Here is an 18301-nt window from a genome sequence, read left to right as displayed (position 1 = left end):
GTGAGTTCATTGCATGTTTTCTTATTCAACATTCATGACACTCCTTTGAGCTACGTACGTATAGGATGGGGGCAGTTAGACAGTCAGAGAGAACAGGGAGAAAGGAGGTCATAGGAAAGTGGACAGATGCAAGAAAAGACATTTCCTTGTCTCCTGGCTTTGGGGAAGGAACAAGCTGACTTCTTGGAGTGTCCTGGTCATTTTTACAACAAGGGCATGAAGAGTGTCATCAAAGCTCAGAACTGTCACATTTGGCAAAGCCAAATTCTACTCTAGTTTTTCCAGACTCCCTTGCAGCTAGGATTGGCCATATACATATTCCTAACCAATGAGATATTACAGGAAGTTGGCTGAGGTGCTTCTAGGAAATCTTTCGCTTCCCTGATAAAAGGGAGGGATGCAACTGACCCCCTCACCTTCCAGCCTTGACTAGCATATTTGTTTCCAAGGGCTGCCACAACAAATGACCACAAACGTGGTGGCTTAAAACAACAGACACTAATTATTTCATAGTCTGGAGGCCAGAAGTCTAAAATCAAGGTCTCAGCAGGGACACATTTCTTCCCAAGGCTCTAGGGAAGAATCCTTCCTTGCCTCTTCCAGCTTCTGGTGTCTCCTGGCATTCCTTGCCTTGTGGTAGCATCACCCCAATCTCAGCCTCCGTCTTCATGTGGCTTCTGTCTCTGTGTGCCCCTTTCTGTCTCTTATATGCACATGCTCATTGGATTACCGCCCACGCTCATCCAGTATGATCTCATCTCAATCCTTACCTTAGTGACATCTGCAAAGGCCCTATAAGGTCACATTCTAAGGTTCTGGGTGGACCTAAATTTGGGGGAAACACTATTCAACCCACTCCAGATAGGAACGATTCATGGAGCTGCAAAGGATCCATAATGGAGGAACAGGGGGCAGAGTACACGGAATTTCATTAAAACTGTTATCATGCTGTTCAACTTATGAAGCTTTATTTATCTGGTACTTAACAAGAATAAAGTTTTAATTTTAAAAAATGACAAAAAATGGTTTGGAGCACTTAGGGCAACAACCCAGAAGGTACAAGGAAAATGCCCCCTGCTGGGGTGGGTCAGGCTGGGAGACGTGAAATGGTCCCTCCAGGGGCCGACATGGAGCACAGCCAGGAGGTGCTCTCTCAGCCTTGGCTCGACAATGTCCAAATCTGCCTTCCCTGGTGAGGATGCCCAGTGCCTCCTGCTCCCCAAGCTGAAAAGGGCAAGCAGTCAGGACGGGATCCAGTTTCCCATCTCTAACAGGACGCTGCTTTCAGGAGCAGAGGGCAGAAGAGCCGGCGAAGAGGAGACGAGTCAGGGCGCAGGCTCCGGGGAAAGGAGAGCGACCACGGCCGCTCCTCTGTGCATCTGCTCCCCGGAGCCTGGCCCTGGGGAACGCGGCCAAGATCTGAATCACCCGGCGGCGCTCCGGCACGCCGTGCGTGTGATACACCTGTCTCCACCACCAGGCAAATGAGCGGGTTCGCAGGCAGAGGCCTGCCCCGCCAAACAATGCTCCCCTTTGTCGCCGCCCAGAGCTCGGGATCAGCAAGGAAGCCAAATCCATCAGCGCTTGTCAGGCCCTCGGTACACACAATGCAAGTTGTGATCCACATCCTCCAGCAGAGCCCCGGGCGTGGGGCAGGCAGCTCTCGCTGACACGCAAAGTGTCAGTCAACCTCCTGAGAGCCAGGGTGGGGACCCGGGCAAGGGGGACGCTGAGCCAGGGAAGGTGCCCCTGAAACTCTGACACATGCTTTCTCAAAACCAGCCCCGAGAGAGCTGCTTAAAATAAAATAAAATAAAAAATCATTTCCCATGTTGGCAGAGGGCTCTTCCGGCTACGTGGGCGCACGAGCGCATGTGTGCCGTGCACGCCCCCGGCTCACGCGGCCGGCAGGTTAAAGGCCTGAACCCCGCCTGGGAAGAGGGAGGGTGGGAGTAGAAACTCCCAGATGAGATCTGCTGCAACGGCAACACCACCCCGAAAGGCCTGGCACCGTCCTTTGCAGCAGCGAGGTGGCAGGCTCAGAGGGGGTTTGGGGATCGCGTCCTGGGAGAACCCAGACTTGGTCTCTGTGGATGCTGACTGTGCTGTTATGTGGCATTCTTGACAAGCCCTCCAAACTATCCCTGGCTGTGCTGTTCTGTCCTGTCATCTCCCTCTTTTCCCCCACCCCCCTCCAGCGACAGGACCACCGGTCACCCAGGCAGGAATATATGAGTGTTTTCCTCCAACAACGGACGCCTAGATGGGCCCCAGCATTCGGCACGGAAGGAGGGGACAGGAGAGACGGGAGGGCTCAGGTCTGCTGTCCCTCTGGGGTGGGAGAGCTGGCACCCTCTGGGGTACAGGCGCATTCAGAGCTGATTCCTGCTGCTCCGGTCATGCTCCCTGGATCTCCCTCCCTGCGCCCACCCCACAGGCTTCTTTATAGGAATAAAATGAGCTAATGAATGAGTTTTGAGAACAGCACAAACTCCCTTAGACATACAGGATGTTTGAGCTGGATAATATCAGGTAAGATTTTTATCGTTTCTGGCCAAAGGCCACGGCTCAGTTTAAAGGCAAAGAATAACTTGTATGCAATATTTAAAGTGACTTACATAATGCCTTCTTTTTTTCTTGGTATAAAAAAAGTCTTTTCTTTTTTTGAGATATATACGAACCTGTTTATGAATAAAATGATGTGATTTCCGCCCCCAAAAATAACGAGGACGGGGGAGGTGAAGGGCCAGGTTGGCAGGGGCTGCGGGCTGTCGGGACTGGGTGATGGGTCCATGGAGGATCGTACCACCGTTCTGTTTACTTGAGCATAGGTCTGAAATTCTCCTTAATAAAAAGTGGAGCAAAAATAAATTCCAAGATCAAAACAGAACTTATGTCTACCTCGTAATGCCGGTGACCAGATCTGGCCTTGCTTCTACACTGTGGCGGCTAACGTGGATTCGGTCTTGCTTTTTATAACTGGACAGTAGAAAGGTGAGAAAGGGCCTGTCAGAGTCAGACAGCAAACCGCTCACCATTTCGGGTAGGACTCCAGGGCAGCTTTAGGGACAATTACTCCCCATATATTTGTGCTGTGGGAGCAGGTTTCTCACGATAGAGACTGGGGGGACCGAAGCCAGTTCCTACACTCGGGACACACTGTGGTCGAGGCTGTAGGGATGGTTCAGAAGATGACAAGCACAGAAGCCCCTTGAGCAGAAGGAAAGGCAGACTGTCTGGAAAAATCGCTTTCAGTCACCTCCAGGTCAAGCACTCCCAGCGAGGCCGTTGCCATTCTTTCCTGAGGATGCCTGAGAGGGCAGTGCTCCCACTGTTAACTCGTTCGCTGCTCGAGCTGATGTTATCCACGGAGTCCTTCCCTCTTGCTGCTTTTGCTCTTAGAGATTAGGGAGGTGATATCAAAAATAACCAGTTCAACCCCAGAATCTAACAGCCACCCCCTCTCTCCTTCTGATCCGCAAGGTCTGATCTTCTCGACTCATGTGAGTACCTACGGCCCTGGGCTGGCGCGATTCCCCTTGGGACCTGCCCACAGGCTCTAAGAGAAGATCCGTGCTGACCAATCCGTGGGACATGGGCCGCCCAGGAAGTCAATGACCCAGCGAAAAGCACCGGGTGCTATGGGTGTTATCTCCAGGTGGGACCAGCCTCCCTGACCAGGAAAAGGTTCAGGCGAAGCTGGAAGCTGAGCCCAGGGCGGCGGCAGCCCTGGGCAGGGAAGGGCGTGTTTCCCGGGGAGCCTTGTGCCCTACTTGTCTGCTGCAGTTTACCAAACCACAAAGCCCTGCTTGGCACTCCCCTGCCAAGGCTGATCACAATCGGCCACGCTATCGGCATTGTCATCTCTCACAGAGACACAGTCAGTGCTGTGAATCTAAGGGACCTGATCCAATCCTGCCTTTTCCCAAAGCCACGTTGTCTGGCCATCCGGGAGTTCACCTCCACTGGTGCCAACAGTGCCACCTGTGTCCCGGTTCACTTCCCTCTCCTCCTCTCCCTTAGCTGCCCCCTTACCCCAGTCCTACCCCAACCCCAACCTTCCGTGGACTTTCGCCCTTCTCTTCCCTCTGGGAGATAAATATTTAGGATGACGGAGCCCACAGAGGGAAGGATCTAAGCATGACCTTCCCTTTAACCTTGATGGCCAGACGGCCACTGTGTCCGGGGCCTAGACCCACCAGGGGCTAAGAGAGGTGCTGCCAGACGGAGCTGGGAGGACAACGATGGGAAACTGGCATCCGTTTTTCTGGTTTGGAAAAAGAGGATTTTACTTTTCAGCACCTGCCAACCTGATAGGTTTGCCAAGAATTTTGCCTTAAACAAACACACACCCCTGCATCACCCCTCCTCCCAACCAGACATAACTTATTGGGTAAGGAAGCAGCTCTTAGGAAGGAGAACCACGTGGCTCGTGAACCTTTCCAGTTTCCAGAGCCTTCCCTGCTCTAATCTCCGCACGACCAGAAACATCCCCCTAACATTAAAGTTTGGGTCTCAAAGCAAGAGAGTTAAGGCTTGACTTTGAAATACGAGATTTGTGTTGTTGCTTTCATTACACAAGTTGATTATACAACTTTTGAATATATAGGTACATTAAAAAAAAAAATCCCTTGGGAGACTCCTAGGTCTGTACACTTACAGACCTGGGAGTGGGCTCTGATTCTGGGTTCCTGTTGTCCCTCTGTCTCCTTTCCTTTCCTTTCACCTGCGAAGTTACAGCCAATGGAAGCGGAATTGTGCAGAGACACAGAGCAGCCCCTTCTCACAGCCGCGGGGCTGGGGTGCTAGGAAGGTGACTGAGAAGTGAATTCACTGCAGAGGCCTCGCGAAGCTGTGGAGGAGCCTCGGACCCCCGAGCACTGCAGGCCTCCCTGCCCTGCGCTGCGCGGAGTCCTCTGGAAGCCGCGACCGGAGGTGAACTTACCTAAGCCGGGGAAGCCTCACTGCGGGGAGGCTGAGCCTACTTTTGTGTTTGTACTTTTGCACTATTTTTTCAAAAGTGTGCTCCTGAAATTGTATAAACTTCACATCCCCCAAAGCCGGCCATGAAAGGGACAAGCAGGGGGCGACCAGCCCATACAGACAGCGGGGAGCCCGGAGATGCCAGGGGTCCCTTCTGTGGCGTCGGGCTGGCGTCGCTGTAGCCAAGCAGGATTACAGAGGCTGAGGGCTGTGTCCCTCAGCAGAGGGGCGACCGCGGGTCCCAGGGCGTCCTGGGGGCGCTGCCCCTTCTGTGCCAAGCCCCGGGGCGCCCGCCCTGCATCTGGACCCGCCCTGCGGTCCCGGCCTCGCCCCGCGCAGGTAAACAGCGCCTCCTGCCCGGGACCCGCCCCGGCGCCGGGCAAGGCTCCCTCCACCCGGGGAACGGGGACCGTGCGGGCGCAGGCAGCTGGGCCTCACCTGGCCAAGGCGCCAGCTGTGTGCCCTGCCCGCCAGGCAGTCCCATCACACCTTCGACCCGCGTGTGTAGCCCGAGGCGGGGGGGGGAGACCTGGCCGAGATGGGGTGTAGGTAAAAACTGGTGGAACTCTATGAACACTTATGGTCTGTGACTTTGTCATACGTAATCATATCGCAATGCCAAAGGAAGGGGAAAAGGGCCCCTGGGCCCCCATTTGCTTCCAACTTTCACTAGCATTTTGGGGGGGGGGGGGGCAGCAGGACCTTGGTTCTGGAAAGCTCTGGGCTGGATGGTGGGGGAGCCGACTCTGCCCCTGGCTGTGGTCGCCTTGGCAGTCAGACTTCCTGGCGCTCGCCCTCCTTGTCAGTAAGGTGGGGTTAACGGTTCCGAGGTCAAGGAGGGTTGAAGGGGGTGGGGAGAGGTGGTCAGTGCAGGTTCATCCCCGTGGGGGTGGAGGTAGCCCAGGGCTGCAGTTCTCTGAGGGGTGGTGCTCAGTACCTGGGGGCCAGCACTGGGGGCCACGGCACCCAAGCCAAGCTGATTTTGAGATGCTGATTTTGAGGGGCCGTGGGGATCCCAGACCTTCAGCTTTCTTGGGTCTGACCAGTTTCCAAGCCTGGTTCCCCTTTCGGTCCTGTGAGCTCCGTAGCCTTCCCCTAAGTTCCCTACGTCGCCTGGCCTTGGATACTGATACCTGCAACCTGGACTCGAGCTCGCCTTCCCCGCCTGAGCTCTTCCCTTTGCTTCTGCTGGCGTTGAGTAGGGAAGACGCTAGGACTAACTTTTTAGTTTAGCTCACACACTAACAACCCTGGAAAGAGGTGGCTTTGAGGACTGAGCACGGCCCGGGTCGTCCACAACAGTATGCCCTTTATTAATATTAATCACAGTTATGAGGTCTTGTCCATCAGAAAGAAGTTTACATCATGTAGAACTACATAAGAAGACACAAAAATACACACACATCAATCACCGAAACAAACCCTCTCCACCAATCAAGCCTCTGGATGTGTCCAGTTTTGATCTTCAGTGCTTTGGAAAAACGTACATCTATTGGCCCAGCATCAGCTTGGCCTCGGGGGTCTCCGGGCGTTCACAGAGCAGGGCACTCGCCCTGGGAAGCAGTCGAACGTGTAAACGCAGAGGGCAGGCGTGTCCGTGGAGCCCACCCGAGGTCCCGTGCGTGGGCTCCTCTGACCAGTGAGGACGGTAGGCCTCAGCTGCGTCTGAAGCAGCTAAGTTCTCTTGCCCCTGTTGGAGAAGCTACGTGTGTGGAGGGATCGAATGGCCTCTAGTCTAGTTCACGTCACTGTTTAGGGCCACGTCAGAGTGATGACTGTCTGAAAATTTACTTTGAAAAGGGAAATGTAAAAATCTCTCCTTTACCCACCTGTTCCTCCTTTCTCATCCTAAGCGCTCCGGCCAAACTCCAGCCGAGCTTGCCGTGGCTTAAGAGACCTGGGTCAGGTTACAGGTGACCGAATGGCCAGCAGAGAAGGACCCATCGCAGAGGCCAAATGTCTTCCTTTCACTAAAGTTAGCTTAAGTGGGTCCGTCCACAGATGAATGAAGGGATGGGTCCTAGCAGTTGGCTGGTGTCCCCAAATCTCTTAGAAAAATGAAGGCTATATACTTATCAAAATAAATGTCACGGGGATTTGGAAACCATGGCAAACGCTGTGCTCTTGGAATCAACAGAGAACAGGGGTCTCTGACCAAAGCTACAGTCTCTTTTTTTCACAGGCTCACTGTGTGTTCACAGTTGTCAAAATTCCCTAATTCCCTTAATTTCAAAATGTCAATCTTTGGGGGCGGGAAGGAGGGGAGAGAGAGAGAGACTAGCTGATCTTCTCCCCTGCTATGCCCCCATCCCATTCGGCATCTCCGCCGGGGAGGCCGAGGAAGGTAAGTCTTTCTGGGCTGGCTGGCCTTGCAGAGTAGCGGGCGGCTGTGTCCGCGACGTCCAGTCGCAGATCAGGAGGGACAGACGAGAGGTGTCCCGGTCGTTCTGTTCTGAGTCGCTAGGCACACGCGTTCAGGAGACTTCTCGGGTAGCTTGCTTCTGCAGGTGACCGTGGGGGGGCTGTCACTGAGTCTAGCAAGAGAGACTGGAGGTCTGAGAGCAGAGATCTCCCTGGACTCTAATCCCACTGAAGAGAGATTCCACTCGCGGCCAAACAAAAATCCGACACCTTGAAATTCCAAAACTAAACCCAGTATCCCCCTCAAAAGAAAAGTGTAAATCGTCGTATGATCAGAGTCAATCAGGAAAAGTGAGATGAGAGAAAGCAAATGTTTCAACGTGAAGAGAGTCCGTGGTCCCGTGGAAGCCAAGCGTGGCCGTGTCCCCGTGCGGCCGGTCCTGGGGTCCGAGGCTCTTCAGCGCTAGCCCAGGCCCACGTCCAGTGACATCATCACCACAAACCCCAGGATGGAGGCCCAGGACGCCAGTTTCCCATTCCCACTAGGAGGGAAGGAAAGAAGTAAGACCCTAGTGCACGCTGCAGCGCCGTGCAAGCTGGACGCGTCCTCTGCAACGTCCGATTCCAGCAGAAGACATCCCACTACGCTTAACGGTGGTAGTAACACTGATAACCAACCTTTACTGGGGCTTACGCTACGCCAGGCAATCTGGTCAACTCATGTCCTCTCAAAGGGCAACCACGTATTATTCCCATTTTACTGCCGGAGAAACCGAGGCACAGGGGAGTTACGTAACTTGCCAAAGGTCACTTGTTGCGGCTCTGGAATCAATGCTTGATTCATATAGTGGCGACTAAGTTCCTGAAGATTTTACTTAATCTGAAGGTAAGCTAGCCTCAAAATCATTGTTATAAAAACCAAAATGAAACGGGGAGGAAGCCCCCAGCCCCCGACACCTGGCCTGTAGCTTGACAATGAGACCATGGCTGTATCGCTTTGGCTAACACAGCCCACCTCTCTCCTCATTCCAGCCCCAGAAAACTAGAGAAGGTGGGAGGAAGGGAGGGTGGTTCGGGAGGGAGGGGAGGCGGGGGAATATTCAAAGGCCTGGGCTCGGGAGGGGCGGGGCAGGGTGTGTATGTCAGCACCTGTACCCACCCGCCTGCCCGTCGCTCCCCCTTCTCTTAGTTTCGGAGAGCACAGCTAAGGACGGTCTTGGGAAGGGGTGGGAATAAAGAAAGGAGGGGCCAATGAACAAAAGGGCAGAACTGGAGGCTGGGGCCAGGCCTGGGATGGCGACAGGGACAGACGAAGGGGGCAGCTCTCCCACCTGATCTGGGCTTCGGGGATGATGTCATCCATGACCACGTAGACCATGGCGCCAGCGGCGAAGGCCAGGGCGTAGGGCAGGATGGGCTCGGCCAGAACCACGGCGAAGGCCCCGAAGAGCCCGGCCAGGGGCTCCACCATGCCACTCAGTTGCCCATACCTGAGGAGAGACCAGAGACACGTACCGAAGGGACACGGCGTGGCTGTCCACGGAGATTCTGCCGGCCTGTGGGCATTTTACCAGATTTGCTGCCAGGTCAGAGAGGTGGTCCTTGAAGAAGTTAGCCGGCACACGACTGCTCTGAGCTCCACATTAGCCACAACCCCGGCCCCTGACACGGGACGCTCGGGAGCACTTACCAGAAGGCTCTCCAGGTGGAGAAGCCAGCCCCTCGCAAGGGAAGGCTGACAGCGAGGCCCTCGGGGAAGTTCTGGATCCCGATTCCGATGGCCAAATTCCTGAAAGACCAAGAAGACTCATGAGGGTGGCCGTCCAGAACCAAGCACTCTGAGGACAGGAGCCCCAGCCTCAGCCCTGGGCATCCTGTGGTGTTAGCGATCCAGGCGAGAGCAGGGGCAGGCGGAGGAAGGAGAGAGGTGAGGGCCTGTGTGTAGGAGAAGGGCACAGGAGAGGGAGGGGGTGACACGGATCCGCCACCCCTTCATGCTATCGTTGGTCCCCAGGGACACCCCATGTTTATGAAGCCACAGTGCAGCAGGGAACATGTTGGCTGGGTGTCAGGATGGCCCACGTTCTGCCACTTAACCGTACAACTCTGCACAAACCACTCAACTTTCCACACCTCAGGTCCTTTTCTATAACGTGGAAGGCATGACATGGGGGTCATAGCATCTGCCATGAAGGATCGCTGTGACCCAGTGACCTCATTAATGCCTAGAGGGTTCCTAGCACATATCAGGTGCTCAGCACGCTTTGGTTTCTGTTCCCTTATGGTGCAGAGATCGATACATCACATTTTATTGAGAAGCAACTTCAGAAATGGAACAAGAGAGTCCTGACGCACAATCAGACAGTGACCCAGCTCTCCTAGGCCTAGGCTCGCTTCCCCGTGGACTCTCCGTGTTGGTCTGAACCTGGCATCACACTGCTCCGGGCCCCCATGGTGCTCACCACGGTCCTCTCTCCTCCCGCCTCTGCAGGACACCGTGCTGTGCAAGCTGGTCAGCTGGTCAGAGCCAAGCCTTGCGAGACTGCTCTGTGCACAGACCAGGTACTGGGGTGCAGAGAGAGGGAGCAACTGAATGAGACAGACGGGTGCAAGTGCAGCGTGTGACCCCAGGGGGAGAGGCACGCGCGTCAATGAAGGGCCCTCGTGAGGCGCACTGCAAACTACTGCAGGGAAACAGTGTCAGCCTTCAGAGTAAGTAAAGCACTGGGGTCAGTCTGAATGCGGTGGGAAGGTGGTGCTGGAGCATCTACCCTGGCTGGACAGGTCCGTGGGGCAGCCCCTCCACGGAGGCCCCATCTGATCACTACCGATCTCAAGGCGCAAGGAGAGGTGCCACTTGGCAGGCAATGCTGGGCACGTGGCCCGAAGGGTTGTGGGTGGATTAGAGAGAAAAGGGAAGCCCCACTGTCACTTGGTTTTCTGGCCCATTTGCTCACGTCTGTCCCTCTTGCCGCTAACAGGAATCCACCCATCAGCTCTGGACAGCGACAAGGGGGTACTCCATCCTGACCTCCTGCCGCTTACTGCCCCAGGCTCCTGAGACAGGGACACACTTGCTGCCTTGGAAGGTCCCGTTTGACCAGCTCTGGTCATAGTCTCCTGTTCTATCTTCCAGCAAAGAGGCCCGGGGATGATCCTCGGTGTTTAATATTTAACCTTTTCATTTGAGGGCTTAAACCTCGGCCTGTGTTTTCTTTTATCCCCCAATTCATGCACACGTTTCATGAGGGGCTCAGAGCCCCAGACATACGGGAGGCTCTGGGGTCAATGTTTCCTTGTGGCCCTCAGGTCAGGGAGACGCGTGGGAAGAGACCGGCCCTAGCAGGGTCTTGGACTTACAAGCATGCAGCTTGTAGGTGGTTCATTTAATGAACCCACATCCTGTCCCTTCCTGACAGCTTCATGCTTCCCCTCCACATCCACATATCCGCTCGGCAAAGTGAGGGCGTCTGAAAAATTATCATTAGCTTTTTAATAAAGGAAATGTCTGGTATCTCGGGGATGATAGGTCACTCACTGAGGACAACTGTCCATGAAATGAAGTGGACAGGCAAGAGGACACCTGGCCCACCTGGCCCACGGCATGTCCGCAAAGGGTGCCTGGCTGCATTGCCACCTGCCGGCCTCTCCCACGGGCTCACTCGGACCCCCGCCTGTGTTCTCAGGCAGCTCTCTCCTTTTACTTCTGAAAGAGTAAAGGCTCAGACAGGCTCTGACCTCATCCCGTAACCCACAGGGCACCACACAGGGAAAGACTGTAAGTATTTTGGGCTCTGAGGGCCACTGGTCTCTGTTGCAATTACTCCACTCTGTCGTTGTAGCGGAAGAGCAGCCAGTATGTGAGCGGATGAGTGGCGGTGTTCCGATAAAACTTTATTTACAAAGTCAAGTGGTGGACCGGATTAGGCCCATCGGCTGCTGTTTGCTGATCTCTGCCCTAGTATCTCCTCGGCTGCAGAAAGACCTGACCAGATGGAACCAAAGACCCAAAGAGGATCTTCCAATGAGCAAGGTCAAGGGTCTGGGCAGATTGCGAGGCCCCCGCCAGATGTGGAAACAGCACGCTGTGGCTGGCTCGCTGTCCATTGCCACCACCTGCCCTCGGGTCCACAGGCAAGTGTGTGACTTATCCCCAGCCTGACCCTGGAGAGCGGCCAGCCCAATGTCACCAGCAGGTCAAGGTGGGGCTCCCTGTCAAAGTCCTTGCTGTGACGCAGCACTGACTGCGGCCGTCCACCAGGCGGGCTGTGGAAGCCTCCGCCACATCCTGTCCGGGAGCCTCCATCCTGATAAGCAGCACAGAAACCCCATTCTTCTGTCCCTGGCAAGCCAAGCTCCCCAGCCCCGCCCCAGCGCTGGCATGGGGCTCCCAGCCGAACCAGGTGCCCCACCCCTGGGATCCTGCCAGGCCGCTCTCAGGGTGCCGCCTCGCTCGGTGACTATGGAATCTCTCCTGAGGGCTCCCGGGCTCCTTCACCCCACACACGGCGAGGGCTGGACCATAGCTTCTCCGTCCTTTCCGCCCTCATATATAGCCCTGAACCGGGCTTTCCTACACGCACACGCACATGCACACGCACTGGCCTGCATGGTCCCTCGCTCTCTCTCTGCTGTGCATCTGTTAGGGGTGACAGGCTCAGCCTCCGTGCCCTCTGCACCCCTTCCCACTGGCATCAGCTCCAGACCGTGAATTAAACGCAGAGCTCTCAGCCCTGGCTACACACTCCATTCAGGGACCTTGACGTCACTGAGGGGGTGAGGAAAAGCATGGTGGCTGCACCTGCCTCCGACTCAGACACCCAGCTGAGGAGCATCGCAGGGTGGCCCAGCTGGGAGCCTGCAGCTGGGTGCTTTCTGGGCCCAAAACCTGATTTGGGGAGGCCTGGTGGGGCTCTTTGAGGACAAAGAGCACAGCACCGAAGCAGAGGGTCACTGGGGAGAAGGTCACTGGTCAGTGATGGGGTAACGGACACCGTGTGTCCAGGGGCAAGGAGCAGAGGGCAGAGGGGCTCGGGGTAGCGGGGCTGGTCCCTTGGCCGTGGGAGTTCAGAGCTGACTTAGGAGCAGTGGGCACCTAGAGTGGCAAGCAGGGATGGACGCAGTGACCCACTCACGTCCTCCTGCAGCCCTACTGTGCTCTCCTCGTGGCCTCCGCGCTGACAGACACTCCCACCGGCATCCTGAGGCGGCGGGGCTCGGCCAGCCACCTCCACCGTTAACTTTGTGGAGGAAAAGCCCAAGTGAGAGGCCGTGAAGACTCAAAGCAGGACTCGGAAGTGAGGGGGGACCTAGCCCCTGCCCTGCGGGGGACAGTGAGGCCGCTGTCTTCTGTGCTGCTCTTCCCGCCGGAGCACAAAGAAACCATTACCAGTCTGGACCACGGCTAATTAGTGGCCATGAGAGGGAAGTGGGAATGAAGGGCTCTCTGAGGAAAGGAACCACAGGCTACGGCCCTGCCCTCCGGTGGGGTCAAGCCAAGTCCCGCGGTGACCTGTCGCCCAGGCCTGACTGGGAGTAGCAGGGAGGGGATCCCATGAAAAGGCCCCCATGGGAGAGCAGGGGTGGGGGCGGGGAGAGGGAGTGGGGGAGGGGTTATAGGGCAGGGGGTCACTGCAGGGGGTCACTGCAGGGGTGTGGGCGGATGGCTCTTGGGGGCTGCCCTGCAATTACGGGGACAAGAACAGCCCTGAGAAGCCTCTCCTGGGAAGGTGGCCCAGGGACTGTCCAGGAGGGTCGCCTCTGGGCAGGAGTGGGATTTAGCTTAGAGCATTCAGATTTCTCTTTTTTTTTTCCTATAGGGACCTGAATTTGCTAGGAAGGGCGACCCATTCGGTGTTGGGGGAAATGGGTCTGTTTTTAAGTTCATTTCCTAGGACTCTGGTGTGCTTTTTAAATGCCATGCTGCAGGAGAGGATGGCACGAAGGAAGGTGACGAGCGTCCCTCTGCCTCCCTGACTCGGGGGCGGTGCGCAGCAGCGGTTCTTCCCGCCTCGAGCTCTCTCCTTAGCAGCTAAGCAAGTGTGTCACCGGGTCGGGCAGAAGCCCTTTCACGGAGAATGTCTCGGCCTCAAGCTGGGGAGAACGGCAGCGTGTAGGCCCCGAGCGAGCCTGCTCCCAGAGCAGCAGCGAGCAGCACAGGCGCCCTGCGGCCACCTGGCCCGAAACCAGCTCCTCTGTCGTTGACCACGCCCGTCAGAGGGAGCCTGAGGTCCTCCGGGTGATCACTGTCGCTGCCGTGTACTGAGTGTTACAGCGCCAGGTTGTAAGCACTTTACGTGCAGTAACAAGCTTAGCCCCCACCAGCACCTCCCAAGTGCCTTCCACCATCATCATCGCCATTTTACAGATGGGGAAAGGGGTGCACGGGGAGGTTACACGACTTGTCCCAAGGTCACCCAGACAATCTATACGCGTCGGGTCCTCTGGGCTTCACACAGAGCAATGACACCATCGTAGAGAGATGGTTACCTGTGATTCCCAGCACAGAAGCAGGCACTGGGCCAGTGAGCTGAGGGTCTGGCCCGCTCTGGAAGACAAGGAGAGAGGTCGGATGGGGGAGATGCAAACCAGGGACCTCGGGGTTAATGGGCTTGGACATCTCATCTCCAGCGGGCGTTCTCAACCTGGCCACCGGCGACATTCTGGGCTGGTCACTCCTTGTCGTGGGGCCTGTCCACTGCACGGTCAGATCTTTAGCAGCATCCCTGGCCTCTACCCACTGGATGCTGATAGTTTCCCTCCAGTTGAAACAACCCACCATGTCTCCCAGGGACCAACCCACCCCTGGCTGAGAACCACCTACCCAGACTAAGTTTAGGTGACTTTGCTTCCTCGGCCAGTATCTGCACACCAGAAACTTCCCCGACCAAGCAAGGAAAACATACGATCTCATGCATCCTACTGAGAATTTCTGGGCTCAGTGGAGCCAGGTCTTCTAGGGAGCTTAGCTGTGGTGAGACCGACTCCTGGGAGCCACGGTCAACACAACACTCGGGAAGCGCCAGGCCTCTGTCCCTCACGTGAAGGCAGCAGCGTTGGAACCTCAGCGCTGCGCGTTCTGGGGGCATGTTGCACGTTCTGGTCTGCGAATGGCACCCCCTGGAGGTGTGCAACGGGACATTCCTGCTCACACCCCAACCGTGGATTACTGTCAGTGCAGGGTTAGCTCTGGGCCAGAGGTGAGAGTCCCGGGGGCAATGCGGAGAGCACCGTGGCTTTCTCTTGGGAACCAGCAAGTGAGCGTCCACGCGACGCTCAGCCCTGCTCTCCGGGCTGCATTCTCCGGCCGGCGGATTATGAAAGGGGAGCAGTGTATGCCTGACAAGCCCGCTTCTCCCGCTTCCAGCTCCTCCCCTGTGCGGCGAGCCTGTGCGTTCTTGCGTGGCAGGCCCTTACAGACGATTGTTATCGTCTTGCCATGAAAGGCCCGATTGTTTGGGCTCGGCAATGACATCACCAGATCCCACTGGGGCTGCCCGGTGAGGTGTTTGATGAGCCTGCAGGTGGGAAGGGGCTGGATGTTCCCCGAAGGGCCGCCGGCCCTGCCTGCTCAGTGGAACTGGCTTAGCACGCAAGGGATCCTCCCCACCCCCCCCTCCGGGTCTGGGAGGCTCATTACCACAGGCTGGAAAGCAGAGATGACCCATCGGCTCCCTCCAAGTCGGCACCCTCCTCAGGGTGGGCGGGGCAGAGCCCAAGGAGTCAAAGCACAGGGCAGGGTGCTGTCTGAGGGTGATTCAGGCCCTCGCTGCTACCTCCCCTTGCGGAAAGGTAGAGAAGCCTCCCGTATCTGGGATCTCTAACTCCCTGAGGGATGTTCTGGGGATCTTCACCTACTAAGTCCCCCAGCACAGCCCAGGTATGAGGCTGCCTCTTCGATATAAAAGGCCCCTGGGGTTAGCTACCCAAGAGCATCCTGCCTACATAACTGTTAGAAGACGCACAGTAGGGGATCACAGGAGTTCTATCAGGAACAGCCCCGAAGCACAAACTAAGCAAGCGCCAGTCAACCAATGAACGAATAAATTGTGCTCCACTCACACAATGAAACACTGTGTACAGCAATGGAAATGAACAAGGCACCTCAGACACAATTCTGAGTGAAACAGACACAACAGAGCCAGAGTGGTGTCATTCTACTCACGCAAAGCCCTAAGCAGGCAGAACCAAGCTACGCCTTCCTGTCCACTGGCTGTGATGAGTGTCCATGGCCAATGGCAACGACTTGTTGGTGAATTCTCAAGGTATTTGGAATTTTAAAAACAATGCCTTTGAGCAGACAACAAGGAATCTCTAAAGGTGGGAATTCAGGTCCCATCTGGGTGGGGTCACCCGTTAGGGGAGAAAAATAGCTTCCCCTGGTCTCTTAATAAAGATGTTTTATTGCAGATGAATGCCGGGCAGAGACGGGCTCAGGCTCTAAGTATTGTACTTGATGAATTTTCAGAAACCTGACAGATTTCACGAAACAGAACGTGACCAGCACCCCCCAGAGCCCCCACCCCTGGGCTTCCCGCTCCTCACTGCCCTGCAGAGCCCCCCCAGGGAGACACAATCCTCACTGCTCGAGGCACAGAGGAGTCCTGCCTGCTTTGGGGCTTCATATAACTAACTTAGGAGGCCATATGCGACCCGGGTAGAGGTGAGGGTTTGGATGAAGAGGGCTTTGCATTTTCATCACCTGCAGACTCAGCCTGTGGTCCTTTCCTTCAACCATGACCATAGGTTTGGAGTTCTGCACAGGGTATGTACTCAGGATCCCTAAGCTCAACCTCCCCTGCCCGACATCTCCTTTCGCCCCAGTTTCTTGTTTGCTGAGTGCCAAAGTCAGTCCACTTGCAGGATCAACTTCCTAGGGGAGGGGCTGCAACAAAAACACTCAGTTCCCAGCAGGCAAAATGCCCCTGCCAACAGCACAGAATTTCCTGGTGCTCTGGCACCTCCTTCTAAGGAGCAATAAGTGCCTTCCTAAACACATCGCTTCCTTCACTTGGGAGGCCTAAGTCCACTTCCCATTTGGTGGACGCGGTCACCCAGGCCCACAAAGGGTGAGAAACTGAGAGCACAGCCCGGGTCCCCGCAGTAAAGGGAACAGGCTCCATGCCAAGCCCTTCCCACACCTCAGCTCCTCCTGCAAAACCACAGAAGGCGGGAGACGAGACAAGGTGGCCAGTGACAGCTCTGGGGTCATTCTCAGCTACTCCCTCTGTCACATCTCACACAATCCAACAGGGAATCCCGTGGATCCATCCTCAAAATCTATGCGGAGTCCAGGTGCTTCCTCCCACCTCCATTGCTACGCTGGCTGGGAGCCTCCCCATCTGCCGCCTGGTTTTCCAGGGCAGCCTCCTGCCCTGTCTCCCGGCTGCTCTCTCCCTGCCCTGCTTGGGCTGCTCCTCCACTCACGGCCCTCCCCAGGCCCGCAGTGACCCATGGGTCCCTGTCCTCCGTTCTCTCTCTGACCTCATCTTCTTCTCCGGCCAGGTGGCCTCCAGGCTCTGCCGCAGACACGGCTGGTTACCCACCTTAGGGCATCTCTACTGGAACGTTCCCTCTCGGGTATCTGCAGTTCACTTCTTTCCCTCTTTCAAGACGAGGTCACATGGCTTTTCCAAGGCCAGGCCACAGAAGACACTGTGACTTCCACCTGTCTCTCGACCACTCGCTCTGGGGGAAGCCAACTGCCGTGTCCTAGGAGCCATCTGGAGGTGCCCATGCGACAAGGAGCCGAGGCTTCCCGCCAACGGCCGTGTGAGGGCGTCACGGATCCTCCAGCCCCAGTCTAGCCTTCAAGTCCAGCTCCTGAGTTCCTGCCCCACAATGTGAGAGAATGCCTACTGGGTTAAGCCACCAAACCTTGAGCTATTTTTGTTATACAGCAGGTGACTAAGACAGTCACTGTCTCAATGAAATCTACCCTTACTCACTTAGCTAAAACTGTAAACCACCACAGCACTCCCACCCCCCAAACCCGTCTAATCTCCTCCTCTCCCTCCAGCCCCCCCGTGTTTTGATAGCAATTCTTACCTGCCAACCTACTATATGATGTACCCATTTTTTTTTATGTTTATTGCTCATTCCTTCCCTCACATCTGGCACCAGAACAAGCCAGGAATCTTTCTCTGTTCGCCAATGTGGCCCGAGCACCTGGAAGAGTGCCAGGAGCACACGGCGCTGAATCGGACGTGTGTACAGACAGGGGCCGTGTCTTCTCTGCTCCCAGCTGCGGGTGATCAATCAGCGGCGAGCACCCCACGCCCCCCAGGCCTCTGTGTCTTCGGCTGCAGAAGCGGGAGGTTAAATAAGCTCTTTCCAGACCCTGAGCTTTGTGATCCCCATACAACGAGGGCATTGTGGCCTCTCCAGATTCCCGGGGCCGCAGAGGCAGGCCTCTGCCTTTGCCAAAGCTCATTTTCCCGTCCATGCACATCTGGAACGCCCAAAAACAAAACCGTCACATTGTGCACATCTGGACAGCATAAACCAATCGTTCCGAGAGGAAACTCCGAAACGGCTGCTCAGCGAAAAATGCAGGGTGGGCCAACCGAGAGGGGCTGAGAGGCTCCTTTCTTCTCTGCCTGCAGAACAATCTTCTGGGCAGGATCTGAGAGGCGGGAGGCTCTGTCCCTGAATAACACACACTCTCAATAGCCCTTGACCGCGGTCCCTGTCACATCGCTCTCTCCACCTGGCTCCTGGCCAATGCAAAACTTACAGAACAGGGATTTTTCCCCCCCACTCCCTTGTTCAGACCAAACTGTACCTCCACGTATCCTTGAGGCATGTGGCCCAGGTTCAAAGCTGAGCACCACCTGCTCCCTCTCCTCCTCCAGGGAGAGGGGCTGAACTGCATACCTAATGCAGACGGAGCAGGGAGCTCTGAGCTCGGGGGAGGAACCGCCGGCGGTTTGCACACGGCTGGAACCGGCTCCCTTCC

General features: G+C 56.1%; 1 protein-coding gene across 4 annotated transcripts in view; it reads right to left on the bottom strand.

Moving 5' to 3' along the window:
* Positions 1 to 6272: 6272 nt before the first annotated feature.
* SLC39A11 (solute carrier family 39 member 11) overlaps positions 6273 to 18301 on the bottom strand; it is a 156695-nt gene continuing 144666 nt past the window's right edge. For all 4 annotated transcript variants that reach the window (XM_081162810.1, XM_081162811.1, XM_081162813.1 and 1 more), the window contains 3 exons: positions 9035 to 9133; positions 8676 to 8834; positions 6273 to 7886 (listed from right to left, as the gene is read on the bottom strand). In XM_081162810.1, coding sequence (XP_081018936.1) covers positions 7808 to 7886; positions 8676 to 8834; positions 9035 to 9133 — 337 coding nt within the window. In that variant the 3' untranslated portion in view covers positions 6273 to 7807. The remainder of the gene's footprint in view (positions 7887 to 8675; positions 8835 to 9034; positions 9134 to 18301) is intronic.

Source organism: Miniopterus schreibersii (assembly GCF_964146895.1).
Source record: "Miniopterus schreibersii genome assembly, chromosome: 16".
In the NCBI taxonomy this organism is placed as follows: domain Eukaryota; kingdom Metazoa; phylum Chordata; class Mammalia; order Chiroptera; family Miniopteridae; genus Miniopterus; species Miniopterus schreibersii.
Note: the sequence above shows the minus strand (reverse complement) of the source record. Positions and strands in the feature narration are given on the sequence as shown.